We start from the raw sequence: 19629 nt of genomic DNA on the forward strand, positions 1-19629 counted from the left end.
AAATCTAGCTGCCATTCTCTCTAAGTCAACACATGGTCCTTTTATAATTGTCTTCCTAAAAACCCTCTATGTGGTAAGTTAGGTTGGTGTAGAAAGATGTGTGTGTCCCTGTTTGCACCCTATTGTTTTCTTCAGATGAAATGTTCTCCTTTATTCAGATGCTACTGTGCCTCAGGGAATTCCTCAAGCCATAGCCTTTATTGAACTATTCCGTAATAACAAAATAGTATTGAAGTATAATTGATACACGAAGAACTACATATATTTAATGTATACAACTTGATGACCTTGGACATATGCAAATACCAATGATACCATCATCACAAATAAGATAATAGACATATCCAGAACCACCTAGAGTTTCCTTCTGTCCCCCAACTATTTGTTTTTTTTGTGTTAAGAACATTTAACATGAAATTTGCCCTCTTAACAAATTTTGAATTGCACAATATCGTAAAGTATAGGCATCATGTTATAAAATGGATCTCTATAACTTATTCATCCAGCATAAAGGAAATTTTATACCCATTGAATAACAACTTCTTTTTGTCCTGTCTGGGCTTAGGCATCATTTCTTAGGGCAAATTTCCCTAACCACACCAAATGGATTTATTCCACTGGTATACATGCCCATTCACATCCAATGTATCTTCACTCTAATTGTTTATTTCATCATCCATAATTACTTATTTAATGTCTAATGCATCCACTAGAATGTACGTTTCATGAGGGCAGAGACCTGTTTTGTTCATGCCTGTTCCTTTGGCACCAAACATATTGCCTGAAAAAACCAAAGCAACACACACATGCACACACACACACACACACACAAAGTTTAACCAACTTGCTTAATGATGGAGGGATTATGTTTTATATCCTTATAGTGCCTAGACATAAACTTTTTTGATTAATCCTTGCTTTATTCTAATAAAATGAGGAGCCACATTCATATGGAAGGAAATCAAGATTTATGAATATCTGAGGACACGGGAGACTCCCACAAACATTTGAAGGAAAATGTCATCAGCAAGAATATCAACATCAGCATCAGCATTTAACAACATCACCACACATGTAAGTTTGGCCAGAAATATAACAAATACTACTGAGCACTTATTATTTTCCAGCTACTGCTCAAGACATATCAGTGACCAAAACAGAAAAATCCCTCCCGTCTAATAACAAAATTTACATTCTGAGGCAGGAAAAGATACGCAATAACCATAATAAATAAGTAAATTCTACAATACTGAGAAGATGGTCAGTGCTATGGGGAAAATAGAGCAGAAGGGAAATTGGGAGTTCAGTTCCAAATAGGGTGAACCAGTAGGCCTCACTGAGTATGCTGGAAAAAATTTTACTCTGATTATGAGAAAAATAAACAGTGTAAAGTTCGTAAAATGTTCTATAAAAGATTAAATCAAATATCTGAATACAGAGGGGGAAAAAAGGCCTGAGTGAGTCAAGGACTTTAATAAGTGGAGGGGCGAGAAGTTTTCACTTTGATTTATAGTTTAATTTTTTTTGTCTTAATAAAATTTATTGTTACTTCTTAATTTTTTAAACAAATGTTTTATTGATGTTTCACATGCATAGAAAAATACACACAAGCTATAAATATATATCTTAATGGATATTGTATAATAAACATTTCAATGGATATCACAAAATAAAAAGAAAAGCAGACTAGAATTTTGCAACAAACATAAGTAACAACTACCTAAGCCAGAAAATTAAACATGACTAGCAACCCAGAATCCCTTTCAACTCCTTCCCAGGATAATTTGCTCCTACCTTTTCTGGGTAACTAATATTCTGAATCTCAAAAATATCTATATGATGCTTTGTAGGTTTCTCTTTTGAGGACTTGTACTCTATTAATACATTAATTCCTGGATAATTGATATTTCTGATTTCATTTTAAGTAGCATAATATTTTCAAACTTTATTTTTGTAAACTCCTTTTTTCTGATAAATGGAAATGCAATTGATTTTCCATATTATCTTATAGCTAACTACCTTGTAAACTTATTCATATATTAAAAGTTTATCTATAAATTATTTAAGATTTTCTGTGAAAAATGAGAACGATTTCTTCCTTTCAAGTTCTTACATCTTTTTTCTTCTTGCCTTTTTCACAGCCTGTATTGTCAAGTATAATGTTGAACAAAATTGATGATAGAGGGTATAATTATTTTGTTCCCAATATCAGGAGGGAAGTGTCCGATAGATCACCATTACAAAAGATTTATAGTTTAAGATTTACCTTTTCAACAAAATTAGCTTCGAGTTACAATAAAATCAAATAAAAAGTGTTATATCATTTGTATATCATTTGTTAAGAGAAAACAAAGCACATTTTTAATTAAAAATTCAAGTTATTTAGAGATAAGATGAGAATCTTACCATTTTTACTGATGTCGAGTTCTTTAAGATTAACTAAACTAGCAATAGTGGTTGGCAGATTTGAAAGATCATTATCAGGAATACTTAGTTTTCTTAGAGCTTGACAGTTGAACAATTGCTGTAAAAGAAAATAATGATTAATTAGATCTCAATTTGATTAAATCCTTTCATACATAAACTCAGAAACAAAATTCAGTTCACCATCTTTATAAATGGGGTAATAAAAGGGCCAGCTGCAAAAGTCTCACCTCCTACATTCATACTCTCAATTCTTTTCAGAATGCTTCACATTCCATCTCCATGTTCATGCCTCACTATTCTCTGCTATCCAAGTTCAAAACACAAGGTATTCTATTTTTCCCCTTCTGTTTACTATTAATGTTAAATTTGCCCTTGATCCTACTGATTTTTTTCTTTCAAATACTTTCTGGAGTTGTCCCTTTCTTTCTATTCCTACAGCTACCAGGATAATCTCAATTCTCTTTCTCTGCAACCATGTAGTACTTCCATTTGATCATGTTTGACAATTTTTAATATAACATCGAAGAACTGCAATACAACTGAATATATGGGCTCACATTTCTTTTATGTCCCTCCACAGTGCTTCACAAATATCTAGCAAATGAAATATTTAACTTTTGAAACTTGGTAAAAAAAATAACTAGTGATTGGTTCATTTCTGCCATCAGTCCAAAGTACTACATGGGGAAGAGTCAAGTGTTAAAGCAATAGTTCTCAAATCGAGCATGGTTTTATTTATTTATTTATTTATTATGTTATGTTAATCACCATACATTACATCATTAGTTTTTGATGTAGTGTTCCATGATTCATTGTTTGCGGATAACACCCAGTGCTCCAAGCAGTACATGTCCTCTTTAATACCCATCGCCAGGCTAACCCATCCCCCCTCCCTCCTCCCCTCTAGAACCCTCAGTTTGTTTCTCAGAGTCCATAGTCTCTCATGGTTCGTCTCCCCCTCTGAATTCCCCCCTTCATTCTTCCCTTCCTGCTATCTTCTTCTTCTTCTTTTTTTTTTTTACAGGTCCAGCATGGTTTTAAACATTGTTAAGTGGAGGTGCTTATTTAAAATATGGATTCTTGGACTTTACCCAAAGAAGTACTAATGACTTAGGTCTGGGATGGGGGTCAAAATCTGCATTTTTAATCAAGCAGTCTAGTGATCTAATTATTTTGATGTACATGTTTCCAGTACCACATTTTGGGAAAAAATGTTAGATTTTTTTTTTAGCCATGTCAATCTTATTTTGACTGCTCAAGATATGAACAGTTGGGACAGAATTTCTTATTCATTTCTGGAAGAATTATCTTAATGAGATCTTTTCTATTTGACATTTCTAATTCTATTTTGCTGAATTACCACAGATAAAGCATCTGGTATCCATGACTATGCAATTGGCCCACAGTACATTTAACTACCGTTTGTTCTTTCATGTACTTCATTACTTATAGGCAAAAACAATGTAGTACATAGTTGTTATTTCTTAACTCATTAGCTTTCTAAAAAGTAAATTGTGCTGGTTGTTACTTAGATAAAATATACAGTTTCTTCTTTTGGTTAGCCATTTTTGGCTCCTTACAAGGATTATTTCCAATACTTCATGTAATGCTAGAATTTTGACATGCTACACAGAAGTGTTGCTACCTCTTTTTATAAAACCTAGAAAAGAGAACTTTGATGGATTTTTCATTAACTACTAACTTTCATTTTAAAAAATAGAAAAATAGATGTCTATACTCATGGTAGGCATTAATTTAAACATTTGCTCAGTCTCTATCATTCTGAGGACCATTAGATCCACATGCAATGTGGTTAATTATAGATTTATAGATTTTAAAATTTCAGTGACTCATGACTGATCTTGGTAAAAGATGTACCAACAACTCTTTAATCTGATTACTATAACAATTTTATATAAAATTCAGACAAATGATTTTCAAAATTTTTTTTTTAATTCAAGTTTAATCATCTCAACTAAATTCTCAATTTTTCTCAAGAATTAAATATAGGTCTTGGCTTTGTCGAAGATTAATTGACCATTAGTTGTGGGTTCATTTCTGGGTTTTTTATTCTGTTCCATTGATTTATGTCTGCTTTTGTGCCAGTACCATACTGTCTTGATGATTACAGCTTTGTAATAGAGCTTGAAGTCCAGATTGTGATGCCTCCACCTTTGCTTTTCTTTTTCAAGATTGCTTTGGCTACTCAGAGTCTTTTGTGCTTCCATACAAATTTTAGGATTGTTTGTTCTAGCTCTGTGAAAAATGCTCTTGGTATTTTGATAGGGATTGCATGAAATGTGTAGATTGCTCTGGGTAGTATAGATATTTTAACAATATTTGTTTTTCCAATCCATGAACATAGAATGTTTTTCCATTTCTTTGTGTCATCTTCAATTTCTTTTATCAGTGTTTTACGTCTTCAGAGTAGAAATCCTTTACTTCTTTGGTTAGGTTTATTCCTAGGTTTCTTACGGTTTTTGGTGCAATTGTAAATGGGATTAATTCCTTGATTTCTCTTTCTACTGCTTCATGATTGGTGCATAGAAATGCAACAGATTTCTGTACATTGATTTTGAATCTTGCGACTTTTCTGAATTTGTGTATCAGTTCTACAAATTTTTTGGTGGTGTCTTTTGGGTTTTCTATAATGGAAAAAGTCTCTTCAACAAAATGGTGTTGGGAAAACTGGACAGCAACATGCAAAAAAATGAAACTGGACAACTTTTTTACATCATACACAAAAGTAAATTCAAAATGGTTGAAAGATCTAAATGTGAGACAGGAAACCATTAAAACCCAGAGGAGAACACAGGCAATAACCTCTTTGACATCGGCCATAGCAACTTCTTATTAGATAAGTCTCCTGAGGCAAGGGAAACAAAAGCAAAAATAAACTATTGAGACTTTATCAAAATAAAAAGCTTTTTGCACAAAACTATTAACAAAACTAAAGGCAACTTTCAGAATGGGAGAAGATATTTGCAAATTACATTGTTTGATAAAGGGTTAGTATCCAAAATCTATAAAGAACTTATAAAACTCAACACCCAAAAACTAAATGATCTAGTTAAAAAATGGGCAGAAGACATGGATAGACATTTTTCCAAAGAAGACATACAGATAGCTAACAGATACATGAAAAGATGACCAACATCACTCATCATCAGGGAAATATAAATCAAAACTACAATGAGGTATCACCTCATACCAGTCAGAACGGCTAACAACACAGGAAACAACAGGTGTTGGCAAGGATGTGGAGAAAGGAGAACCCTTTTGCACTATTGCTGGGAATGCAAACTGTGTAACCACTCTGGAAAACAGTATGGAGGTTCCTCAAGAAGTTAAAAATAGAACTACCCTAGGATCCAGCAATTCCACTACTAAGTATTTACCCAAAAGATATAAAAATACTAATTTGAAGGGATATATGCAACCTGATGTTTGTAGCAGCATTATTAACAGTAGCCAAATTATGAAAAGAACCCAAATGTCCTTTGACTGAAGAATGGATAAAGAAGATGTAGTATATATACACAATGGAATATTACTCAGCCATCAAAAAGAATGAAATCCTGCCATTTATAAATGACATGGATGGAGCTAGAGACTATTGTGTTAAGTTAAATAAGTCAGTCAGAGAGAGACAAATACCATATGATTTCACTCATATGTGGAACTTAAGAAACAAAACAAATGGACATAGCAGGGGGAAAAAAAAGAGAGAGAAAAACCAAGAAATAGACTCTTAACTATAGAGAACAAACTGATGGTTACTGGAAAGGAGGTGGGTGGAAGGATGGGTTAAATGGGTGATGGGTATTAAGGAAGGCACTTATTGTGATGAGCACTACGTATTGTATGTAAGTGATAAATCACTAAATTCTATACCTGAAACTAATTTACATTGTATGTTAACTAACTGGAATTTAAATACAAACGTAAAAAATGAAATTAAAGAAAAAGAATTGATAGAGATCCCTATATTCTTCTCCAATTTTATTTTATTTTCTTTTTTTAAAGACTTTACTTATTTGAGAGAGAGAGAGTGCAAGCATGAGTTGGGGGGAGGGCATAGGGAGAGGGACAAATAGACTCCCCCTGACACGGGACTTGATCCCAAGACCCTGAGATCATGACCTGAGCCCAAGGCAGACACTTAGCTGACTGAGCCACCCAGGTGCCCCAATTCTTCTCCAATTTTAAATGAAGCTATACCAGGAACAAAAGCTTTGGAAACTCCTGAACACCCTATTACATGGAGAATCTAAGACTCCTGTGGTATAGAGGCTAAGAGCATGGTGTTTGGAATCAGCTTGATGTGGGTTCAATTCCCATGCATCTAGTTACTAGCTGTGTGATCTTGGGCAAGTTACCTAACGTCTCTGAACTCTATGAATTTCCTCATTTGTAAAAATGGGAAAAATAACATTGCCTAACTCAAGGGTTGTTGAGATGATTAAATGAGTTACTATATTTCATTAGTTTTAAGTACTGCATTTTTTCACATATTAACATCTTTGATATTTGTAATGAATCTTATAGTCAAGAGCAAGTTATAATTTTGGGAGTTCCTGGGTGGCTCAGGCGGTTAAGTGTCCAACTTTTGGTTTTGGCTCAGGTCATGGTCTCAGGGTTGTGAGATCAAGCCCAAAGTCAGGTTCTGTGCTCAGCACAGAGTCTGCTTGAGATTCTCTCTCTCTTCTGCCCCTGTCCCTGCTCACTCACTTTCTCTCTCTCTCTCTAAATAAGCAAATAAAATCTTCAAAAAAAAAAAAAAAAAGCAAGCTGTAATTTTTAAGGAATGTATCTTCCTTTGTGGTACAATAATGACATGTCTTATGATCAGTAGCCTTGGAATTAATGAAACGAATCACTTGTAAAAGTGTAAAACTGTGTTTGGCACATCGTAAGAGCTAATAACTGCTGGCCATTCTGAATATTTGTATACACAGATACAGAGGCACACTTATATAGTAATCTATTTCTTATTTTTCTTTTTTTTAAAAAATATTTCATTTATTTTTTTGACAGAGAGAGAAAGCACAAGCAGGGGGAGCAGCAGAGGGAGAGGGAGAAGCAGGCTTCTCTCTGAGCAGAGAGCCTGATACAGGTCTTGATTCCAGGACCCTGGGATCATGACCTGAGCTGAAGGCAGACACTTAACCAACTGAGCCACCCAAGCGCCCCTGTATCTTATTTTTCTAGATCATGAGGTCTTTGAAGCCAGGAGTCATGTCTAATTCATCTTGGTATCAACTTGTTTCACCTTTGTACATGCCAAAGTGGCTAGCACCATGTCTTGTACATAGTGTATGCTGCATAAATATCTTTGAAAGTATACTTAGATAAGTCAAGGGAAAATGAGGACAAAGATAAATTCCAGCTGAGAGTGGTACTTCACTGAACTGGAAGTTTCAGATAGGTAAACAATCTCAGTGGAATCTAAATTTCATAAACAAAGCAGTGAATTTTGAATATGAGTCATGATGTCTACAAATTGGCAAAGAAATTAAGAAGGCATTTTAATGATTCTTTCAAGATTCAAGCTTTGAATGAAAATGAAATAGAATGATTATGAACTAGCTGTGATTCTTTCATATAGTATAAAACAGCAAATATAATTAATAGCTAATTAGAGTAAGACTGTTAATGGTAATGGTTATCCTGTCTTTCATTTGCTAATGATATTTCACATTTCAAAAATATTAAAACTGTTTTGAGTCTTAAAATATTTTTGCACTGAAGTGTTCTCTTTCTTGGGTGAAAGGAAAGAATTTAACTCTGACAGAAATTGGTTTGAGAAGAGTATGCAATTTAAATTACTGACTCCAGAAAGCAATGGTTAGATATTTTCTACGGAGCTGACAGAAAAGATAAAGGCCTGAGTGTGGAAAATAAAACACATTTAGACCCAAAAATGTATATTCTAAGAGGTATATTATTCATTTATTCATGGAAAACCATGAATTGATATTTGCTACAAATGAGATACTATGCTAAGTGCAAGGGACACAAAGTGAATAAGACACAGCAACTGAGCTCAGATTGCTTACAATTTAATATTTGCACAATAAATTAATTAAATGTGAAAAAAAAAAACTGTGTGAAGATAAATATCAGGTGTTATGTAAACACAGAAGTAGGATATCTGCACCAAATTATGTTGATGATAGTGGTGGGGTGGATTCATGAAAGTATACCTGGAAAGGGTGATGAAAAAATGGATCATCCAAGACCTGGCACAAGTTAGGCAGATGAAGGCTAAAGAGGGATAACATTATAACTTTCTGTAGCATCTAAAGATACTCCCAACTCAAAGAATGTGTAACCTAATCTAGTTTCAGATGATTTGTTTTAAAGCATGAGGAGACTTGGAGCTTGGAGTGAATGCTCTGAGTCTACATTTACATGCATTTAAAATATATTTAGTGAATACCTATTATATGCTATGGTCCATGTTCATCATTGAAACTAAAGGCATGAAATGAGGGGCACCTGGGTAGCCCCAGAATCTGACTCTTGATTTGGGCTCCTGTCATGATCTCAGGGTCGTGGGATCGAGCGCCTGTGTGGAGCTCTGCTCTCAGCAAGAAGTCTACTTGAGATTCTCTCTCTCTCCCTCTCCCTCTGCACCCCCCACCCATGTGTGCTCTCTCTCTCTCTTTAAAATAAATAAATACATATTTTTTAAAAAGGCATGAAATGATACTGTCAATTTCTGTTTTTAGCAGTATGGTGGACTAAATATTCAAAGAACATTTTAGTTCAGCAAAGCTACACACACACACACACACACACACACACACACACTTTTAACGCATAACTAAGCTCTGGCTGTAAAGTACAAAATCCCTCAAATTCCAGAATAACAAGAAAATAATAATACATTGGGTTAAGTAGGTCTACATTTAACTTTTGCTCTGGTGATATATGTTGGTCTACGATGCCTGAAGGCTTAGATATTTTTGCAAACAGAGGGAAGGAAAACTGCTTGGGGTCTGAACAGAGTGGGAGATTGGCTTATAGACGACTCCAGTTAGAGTTGGGGTTTCCTAAGGGTGATATCCTCTGTGCATGAACTAGAAAAAACTGAGTTCTTCAAAGAGGGTCAGTGGGGAAGGCATGCCTTTTTCAGTTTTGACTCTGAGTTAAGTGAGAAGAAAGAAAAGAAAAAGAAAGAAAGAGGGAAGGGGAGAGAAATAAAGAAAGAGAAAGAAAGAAGAAAGGAAGGAAAGAAGGAAGGAAAGAAGGAAGGAAGAAAGGAAGGAAGGAAAGAAGGAAGGAAGGAAAGAAGGAAGGAAGAAAGGAAGGAAGGAAGGAAAAACAGGGAGAAAGAGGAGGGAAAGAAAAAAAACCAAGAAAGATAAAGAAGAAACAAATAAGGAAAGGAAAGGAAAGAAGGAAGGCCAGCAGGAAGAAAAGAATGAAGGGAGGGAGGAAAGGAAAGGAAAATGGTACAAAAAAAGGAAAGGAAGAAATAAAAACAGAAAGAAAAATGAAAATTAGCCTTCTAGGGCTTACCAACCACAGCCTATCTTCCCCTGAATTAGGGTCTGGAATTCACAGTATCTATAAGGCTCCCTAAAACCCAATCCAGAGTTACAGGTGGTCTTAGATTACTATTGCTCCCAAATGCCTGGTAAAAGTAAATACAAATCTCCTCTGAAGGAATACACTTTAAATTCAGACCTCAATGAATTCCCAAAGTTAAAGTTCTAAGAAATATGGGATCACTTTTTAAAAAAATCACTGAATATAAAATTAAATAATCAACTGAATGAGATGATGCAGAAAAACAAATAATCTTGCTTCTAAATAATGCAGATATTAGAATTATAAAACACAAAATGCAATTTATATGCATTTAATAGGTTTAAAGAAATAAAAGCATGATTTGAAAGCATGATGATAGAAGAGGAGATTATCACAGAGAGCTCACAGATCAGAAGAATAAACATTGCTGGAGAAAGTAATAGTGAATAGATGTTAAGAAGAAATTAACTGAATGAAAAACAAGGGGGATGGAAAGTAGAAAAGACTGGTTAAATGACATGAAGAACAGAGTAAGACAGCTTTTAAAATTTAAGTAAAATTTATTAGAGAAAAAGATGAGGTGCCTGAGGAATTCCAAAATTGTTGAGAGAAGCTCATCTTCAGATTGAGGAATCTCAAAAAATTCTAAATAAGTTAAATGAAAAATAACCTACATCTAGACTTACATGAATTTGTAGAGTATCAAAGGCAGTAGATCTTAAAATTATCAAAGAGAGATTACCTTCTAAAGATCGAGAGTGAGAAACAATTAAAGCAATGACTCATTAGATGTTATTACTAAAATACTAAGAGTAAATAATATAATATTTACAGCCATTTTTTAGAAAAAGGGCAAAATAACAGCATTTTTAGATAAAGACAAACTGAGTTTACTACCAAGACACTTTCACTAAAACAATTGTCAAAAGATATCTTTTCTTTTTTAAGATTTATTTATTTACTAGAGAGAGAGGGTAAGAGTGTACAAGCAGTGGGGGAAGGGCAGAGAGAGGGAAAGGGAGAGAATCTCAAGCAGACTCCCTGCTGAGTGCAGAGCCTGAATGCAGGGCTTGCCTGAGCCAAAATCAGGAATAGGATGTTCAGCTGACTGAGCCACCCAGGCACCCCTCAAAAGATACCTTTTAGGAAGAAGACAAAGAACTCTAGCAGACAGGTCTGAGCTGCAAGAAGTAATAGCATTAAAATTTTTTATTTTATTTTATTTTTTTTAAAGATTTTATTTATTTATTTGAGAGAGAGAGAATGAGAGAGAGCGAGTACATGAGAGGGGGGAGGGTCAGAGGGAGAAGCAGACTCCCTGCCGAGCAGGGAGCCCGATGTGGGACTCGATCCAGGGACTCCAGGGTCATGACCTGAGCCGAAGGCAGTCGCTTAACCAACTGAGCCACCCAGGCGCCCAGCATTAAAATTTTTTAAATTAAACAGCACATGTGATTAAATCTAGACAACCATTAGCTATATAAAATAATGACAAAATTTCTAATTATAAGATTAAAAAATCAATGTAGGTCAAAACAATTTGGTAGTGGCATAAAAATAGACGTATAGATCAATAGAACAGAATTGAGAGCCTAGAAATAAATCCACTCATATACATATAATGAATATTTGACAAGGGAGCAAAAAAAAATGAAAGGATAGTCTCATTAATAAATAGTGATGGGAAAACTGGATAATCACATGCAGAAGAATGAAATTGGACCCCTATCTTATACCACTTACAAAACTTAATTCAAAGTGGATTAAATACTTAAATGTAAGATATGAAACTGTAGGACTACTAAGAGAAAACATAGGTAAAAAGCTCTTTGACATTTGTTTGGCAAAGATTTTTGGGACATGATATCAAAAGCACAAACAACAAAAGCAAAAATAAACAAGTGAGACTACATCACACTAAAAAGTTTGTGCACAGAAAAAGAAATGATCTGCAAAATACAAAGGTAACCTGTGGAATGAGAAAATATTTGCAAACCATTTATCTAATAAGGGGTTAATACCCAAAATGTATAAGGAACTCATACAACTCAATAGTAAGCAAAACAATACAGAACAAAAAACGACCTGATTAAAAAACGGGCAAAAGACTTGAATAGACACTTCCAAAGAAGACATATAAATGGTCAACAGGTACATGAAAATATGCTCGATATCACTAATCATCAGGAAATGCAAATTAAAACCACAATGACACATCACCTCACACCTGTTAGAATGGCTATTACCAAAAAGACAAGAAACAAGTGTTGGCGAGGATGTGGAGAAAAGGGAACCCTATGCACTGTTGGTGGAAATGTAAACTGGTGCAATCACTATGAAAAACAGTATGGAGGTTCCTCGGGAAATTAAAAATAGAACTACCATATGATTCAGCAATCCCACTTCTGGATATATACACAAAGTAAATGAAAACACTTATTTCAAAGAGATATCTCCACCTGCATGTTCACTGTAGCATTATTTGCAATAGCCAAGACATAAGAAACAACCTAAGTGTCCATCAACAGATGAGTGAATAAAGGTAGGGTGTATATAAATTTATATACAATGGAACGTTATTCAGTCATAAAAAGAAGGAAATCCTGCCTTTTGTGAGAATATGGATGGACCTCGAGGGCATTACGCTAGGTGAAATAAGTCAAAGAGAGAAAGACAAATATTGTATGATCTCAATTATATGTGAAATCTAAAGAAGTTGAACTCAGAGAAATAGAGAGTAGAATGGTGGCTGTCAGGGACTATGGGATGGGAGAAATGGGAAGATGTTGGTTAAAGGGTACAAATTCCCAGCTATAAGATAAATAAGATCTGAAGATCTAATGCACAGCATGGTGACTATTATTTTAAATACTGTATTATATACTTCGAAGTTTTAAAGAAGGTAGATCTTAAATGTTATTACCATACATACACACAAATCCTAATTATGTGAAGGGATGGAGATGTGGTACCTTACTGATACCTTATTACCTTATTGTGGTAGCTATTTTGCAATATATACATGTATTTAATCATCACACTGTATACTTTAAATTTGCATATGTTATACGTCAGTAATAGCTCAATAAAGCTGGGTAGAACTAAAAATCTGAACAACAGAGACATACGTATCAGGGAAAAGATAATTAGATTAAAACAGTCTTAGATGGGACACCTGGGTGGCGCAGTCAGTTAAGCCTCCAACTCTTGGTTTCAGCTCAAGTTGTGATCTCAGGGTCATGATCTCAGAGTCATGAGATCCAGTGCCTTGTGTGGCTCTGCATTCAGCAAGGAGTCTTCTTGGGTTTCTCTCTCCCTCTCCCAATGTCCCTTCCCTGCTCCCCCTCTTAAATAAATAAACAAATCTTAAAAATAAATAAAATAAAACAGTCTCAGATATTTGCTTTGTGAGAAGGATAAAGATACTGATTAACTTTAGATTAACTTCTAGGATAACAGCTAAAGAAATAGCAATAAGCTATAAAATTTCCTACAGGGTAGAAGCAGAATAAATGGAATAAAACAAAAAGAAAAATATATCTTTAATAAATATAATGGAAAACGAGTAAATACTTAAAAGAAGCAATACAGATAAAAATGAAGACTAGCATGGAATAAATTAATGCAAATATATCAAGAGTTGCCATCAATAAATATGGATTAATTTCTCCAATTACAAAACAAAAACTATCAGGGCAGATTAAAATAAAAGATAATCAAGCTATTTCTTATTACTAGTGATCCACTGAAAACTTGATGGAAAAATGATAATTGGCAAAATTAGCCAAAATAAAGTTTATGCAACACTACTGATTTAAAGCAAAATGTGTTAGTATAGAGTGGCCATATGTTGTGTTTTTTTTAAGATTTTATTTATTTATTTGACAGAGCAAGAGAGCACAAACAGGGGGAACAGTAGAGTGAGAGGGAGAAGCAAGCTCCCCACAGAGCAGGGAGCCTGACATGGGGCTCGATCCCAGGACCCTGGGATCATGACCTGAGCCGAAGGCAGACGCGTAACCATCTGAGCCACCCAGGTGCCCCAAGAGAGTGGCCATATGTTAAAAAACACTAGTTCACCAGGAATATATAAATCTAAAGTTGTATGCACTTACTATCATTATCTTTAAAACATTTAAAGAAAAATTTGACTTATCTACAAGGAGGTAACATCATAACAGAGTATTTTGACAAATATCTCTCAAAAATTGATCAAAAATAGACAAAAAGAAAAGCTGTAGAAGAATCGATGGCCACTAGATTGTCCTGCTGGACACATAGAGAATACTGAACTCAACCATACATAGTATTTTCTTAAAAAGTGCTTATGAAAAACTTGCAATTAACCATACACTAGACATAAAGAAAGTCTCAACAAACTTCAAAGACCTTGTAACAAAAAGACCAAATTCTTGGACCATAATGCAAGTTATAAATTACTCACCAAAAGAACTTTAAAAGCTTGGTAGAAATTTAAATTTAATAACTCAAGGGTCAGAGGAGAAATCATATTGGAAATTATAAAATACAAGTAAGTGATAATAAAATATTGGGTGTTAAAAATGGCAGGAGATAGCTCGAGTAATTGGGAGTGATTTGTCGCCTTAAAGGCTTACATTAGAAAAAAATAGGAGGCTGATGGGGCGCCTGGGTGGCTCAGTCGTTAAGCGTCTGCCTTCGGCTCAGGTCATGATCCCAGGGTCCTGGGTTCGAGCCCCACATCGGGCTCCCGGCTCAGCAGGAAGCCTGCTTCTCCCTCTCCCACTCCCCCTGCTTGTGTTCCCTCTCTCACTGTGTCTCTCTCTGTCAAATAAATAAATAAAATCTTTAAAAAAAAAAAAAAAAAAATAGGAGGCTGAAATGAACGAGTTAAGCATGCAGTTTAAGAAGAGAGAAAAATGGTAACAATGAAGAAAGTAAACGAAGATAAAGAGTTCTTCACAACTCATTAGTCTATGAAGGAAGAAGGACAGATATTCTGAAACAACCAGACTGGGAACACTTTAAGCTAAGGAACCATGTCTTTTGTGGGTCATTATATGCATCTTATGATTGTTTTGTCTTTTTAAATTTTTTATTGTGAAATGTGAATACACAAGAGTATATATAATACATATGTTCTTTTAAAATTATTATGATAAAACAAAAGACCCATATTCCTCAATCTAGTTTAACAAAGCTACTTTATGCCCTCCCAGTCATGTCTTTTGGTTCCTACCTGACCCATCTTGAGGCAACCAATTTCTCAAAATTTATTTTACTCATTCCGTCACTTTTATTTATACTTTTACCACAGGTCTACTAATCCTAAAATATATATTGTTAAGATTTGTCTGTTTATATGAATGGAATAATACTGTATGCTTTCTTCTACAACTTGCCTTCTCATTCAATATTATGTTATCAACATTATTCCATGTTGATGTATATAATCTCCTTATTCACTTTTACCACTTTGTGCTTCACAGAACACAATTGTCTTATATAATCTACTGTTGACAGACTTTTGGTTTTTTTCCATTTTTTTCTAATATAAGCAATGCTGCTAAGAATATTCTTATATATGTCTGCTAATGCACATGTACAGAAGTTTCTCTAAGGAGGTAGGCATATGCTCAAATTTCTTAAGTAATAGAATTTTTTTTCCAGTGTAGCTGTAAGAATTTAAATTCCCACTAACAAAGATAAGAATTCTTATTTCTTCATACTATTTCCAAAATTTGGTATTGTAAGACTATTTAATTTTTTCCCGATCTGTGGTGTGAACCATGGTAACACATTTTACCTAATAATTAATAAAACTAAACATATTTTCTTGTTTTATTCATTTGAAAGAGTTCATCACATATTCTGGATACTGATTCTTTGCCAGTTCTCTCAATATATGGCTTATCTTTCCATTCTTTTTATGGTATCTTTTGATAAAAAGGCATTTACAGTAGTCAAATTTATCTCTCAGTTTTAATATGTACAGATGGCCTCCTATTTTTTTTCTCCTAAAAGTTTTAATGCTTTGACTTGACTCATTTGGAGTTTATTTTTGAGAATGATGTTTGAAGTAAGGATCCATTCTTTTCCCTTTATAGCTGACCAGTTATTCTAGCACCATTTTAAAAATAGTCCATTATTTCTCCACTGATTTACAAGACAAAGTATGTTGTATATCTGATTTCCACATAAGTATGTGTTAGTCCCTGGACTTTCTATTTCTAGTATACTGGTCTATTTGTCTATCTGTCATTCTAATTGGCTCCTCCGAATTCTATGACTGTGATTTGAGTTTGTGCTAGACAATAACATGGGAAAAATATGAGATAATGCCTTAAGAAGGAAGAAACAGTTCATCCAGGCTTTGAGAAAGGGATAGTTCTGTGAGAGGAAGGTCGGCCGGGGAGGTAGGGACAGACTGGGAGGAGTAGAGCAGTTCAGGAAGTTGTACTAGAAGGAAAGGCCCAGAGACATATTAGGAATGGCAAAAAATTAAAAGCAGCTGCATTCTAAACTTTTTGGAAGGGAACAGAAAACAAAAGGTTTTAGACAGAATATGAAAGGGTCTAAGAGTCAAGGCTTTATCCTACAGGAAGTGCTCTGGTGGTAATCTTTAATCATTTGAGTCAACTTTACAGGTGCTATCTCCAGAAACACACACACACACACACACACACACACACACACACTCACTCTTCTGCATCCAATTTCAAGAACTTGCAAATCACCAGAAGCCCATGCTTGGATATGTGGAGCAGGTTAAGGACCTTGTAATAGGTCATAACATGCCATTTCTAAAAAAGCAGAGGTAATCGGGTCCATCTCCTGCTTAGACATTTTCATTGTCATTCTGCTCTCTTCAGGACAAAGCCCGAAATCCCTAATGTGGCTTTCAATGCCCTTTACCTCTCCAGTTTCTCCTCTGGTCATTCTCCAGTTCCCCGTCTCTTCCTCACACCTTCCCCTCTGCTAGCCTGCATTACATCTCCTGCCACACTCAGCAACTCCGGTTTCTGTACCCACCATACTCTGCCTTGCCTTTGCAAAGCCAGGTCTTCAGCTGAAGCTTTTCTCCATCCCATGCCATCCCCCCCCTCCTCTCCACCCCATCTCCAAGATGAGGCCCTCCCATCTTTCAGGTCACAGCTTAAGACCAGTTGACTTGCTCCCCTTGTGTACTTTCATAACATTCTGTTATTTATCCATATTGAAGCCTGGATGTCAGTGTTTCAGGATTGTTAGACTGTAAGGTTCTCTAGTTCCAGCAGCATCTACAGGGTATCATGCAATACCTGACACATTGTACTCTCTCCCTCCATAAATCCCTTGTTCTTTCATGAATATTCTAATGCAGGGGAGTTGCAAATAACAAGATAGGTCGGGACCATTTCCTGAGCACCTATTATATAGGTGCAAGCCACTAAACTAGATTTTAAAATCTATCATCTCTACTTCTTACAACAATGTTGCAAGCAAAGTATTATTATCCCTACTTTGCAGATGGGAAAATTCAGGAGGCTAACTTTTACAATATCATAAACCTAGGAAGTGTCAGGAGCCAGCAGTCAAATTCAGTTCTGTCTGGTATAAAACCATTTCTACTGCAGCGCCCTGCTCCCTCTGCACCAGCAGATCTGTGTTTTGGAAAGATAAGTGACAACTGACAATGTGGTTGGCAGCTGCCTAGGAGGGGAGAGTGAATGAGACAGTGGGAACCTTGAGCCCATCATAATGGTCCTAGGAGGATTTACGGAAGAAAACTCAGATTCAATGACTATCTTTGACAGCAAGGACCTAAATTAGAGTAAATGTGAGTATATGTTATAGCACTTTACTATCCCTGAAATGCTATATAAAAGCAAACTATTATAATTTGGATTAGCATTTTATTACCACCTTTGTACTCAGGCTTGGAAAATTAAGGACATAATAAAAATGTCATGAATGTGAATGACTATATCTGCGAACATGGTTCCTTAGAAAAAATAAGATATAAGATGTTTATTTTTCCACCACAAACAAAAAAAATATTAGTCGTGTGTGAGTTAAAAAAAAATAGACACTTTTCCTGAAAAGTCTCATATAAGATCATAAATATTCAATGAGAGGGTTATTGACGCCATATGCCGGCACAAGTGGATTCCAACAGGGCAAAGGACTGTCTAATGAGTTGGCATTGCTGAATGGCTGATTTCTTAGAAGTTCTTCATTTGAATCCCTTTAAAAGTGTTCAGGCTATGTAGTGTTTCCAAGTTCTTTTGAAAGCTGTTTCAAAAAAAAATTGTTTTATGCACATTAAAATAAAATGTTTTAAAATTCTTCAGTTCAATACAAATGTTAATTATCTTTAGTTAGAAAAGAACCAACTCAAGAATAATAGAGTAAAAAATGGTTTATATAGGTACTTGGTGAAATGGTAAGCTTCTAATTATGACAGTCATTTGCTTCCTTTTTTTCCCTCCTCTCTCCCTTCTCTCCTCTTTTCCCTTCCTCCTTCCCTTTCTTCCCTACTTCTTCCCTTCCCTCCTCATTTCCCTTCCTCCTTCCTGAGTGCTGGCATTCATTGAGCACCTCCTGAACATCTACTCAGTAGACAGGCACAGTGCCAGGACCCAAAGATAAAGAAGAAAGTACCCGCTTCCTCAAGGATACAGACAGCTAGTGGTTATAAATACAGAAAAAAATATAATGCAATCTAATAAATACTAAAATGAAGAGAGGGGCTTTGCAAAGTGCATTTTACTCCAAAAGAAACATTTCTAGACCTTGCCTTTAACCTAGAGAATTTGGATGTGTGGATTTGCATGCCTTTCAAACTAGTCTACACTGTTCCCTCACAATTAACATCCGCTCCTTAAATGTTCATAGGTGGGGGAAGTGAGTGACTCAGATTGTTATTTTTGAGAAACAACTGGCACCTGTAACCAGAAGCAGACAGGTGGGTGATCAGAAAACAGGTGAAAAATAATAAGAGTCTTCGTTAAGGCACTGTTAGGAGGGGTGAGGAGAGAGACGTGTCGGAAGGAGAAATCTTTCAGATTTGACACCAGTAGTACACAAGCAGTCAGAAAAGGGAGGGTTCTAGAGGGGATGGGGGTGGGGCGATGGGTTGGCCTGGTGATGGGTATTAAGGAGGGCACATTCTGCATGGAGCACTGGGTGTTATGTGCAAACAATGAATCATGGAACACTACATCAAAAACTAATGATGTATGGTGATTAACATAACATAATAATAAAAAAAAAGGAAAAAAAAAGAAAAGGGAGGGTTTTGTGCAGTAGTGGAGCCCTAGGTTGATGTGGAAGGTGTGGGGCTGGGCAGTGCTGAGAGCATCAGGTAAGACTGCAGCTGTAGCTAAAGGGAACACTTCAAATCCCTTTTAGGGCATTTTAGCAGTATTAAATGTGCATCAGAGAAGAGCTCTTTTCTTCCTCCCACAAAGATGGCAACTACAATAAATACCTAAACATTTTATCCCAGAAAACAGTAAATATCACTGCTGTTGTTTTTGAAATACAGATCTTTTCAGCAACAATTTGCACAGGGTGTTGTTGAATCATTACTCCCTTTAAACAGCAAGTTTATTTTAGCATTTGTCATTGCCTTAGAAGGAAGGAAATATATATCTGTTTTATTGGAATAACAGCTGTCAGTTTGAATATACAAGGCATAGC

General features: G+C 35.3%; 1 protein-coding gene across 10 annotated transcripts in view; it reads right to left on the reverse strand.

Annotated features, from left to right (window-relative positions):
• LRRC7 (leucine rich repeat containing 7) overlaps positions 1–19629 on the reverse strand; it is a 533169-nt gene that overhangs the window by 282330 nt on the left and 231210 nt on the right. For all 10 annotated transcript variants that reach the window (XM_032426318.1, XM_032426311.1, XM_032426345.1 and 7 more), the window contains exon 4: positions 2407–2524. In XM_032426318.1, coding sequence (XP_032282209.1) covers positions 2407–2524 — 118 coding nt within the window. The remainder of the gene's footprint in view (positions 1–2406; positions 2525–19629) is intronic.

This window comes from Phoca vitulina, unplaced genomic scaffold (assembly GCF_004348235.1).
Source record: "Phoca vitulina isolate PV1807 unplaced genomic scaffold, GSC_HSeal_1.0 scaffold2, whole genome shotgun sequence".
NCBI classification, from domain to species: domain Eukaryota; kingdom Metazoa; phylum Chordata; class Mammalia; order Carnivora; family Phocidae; genus Phoca; species Phoca vitulina.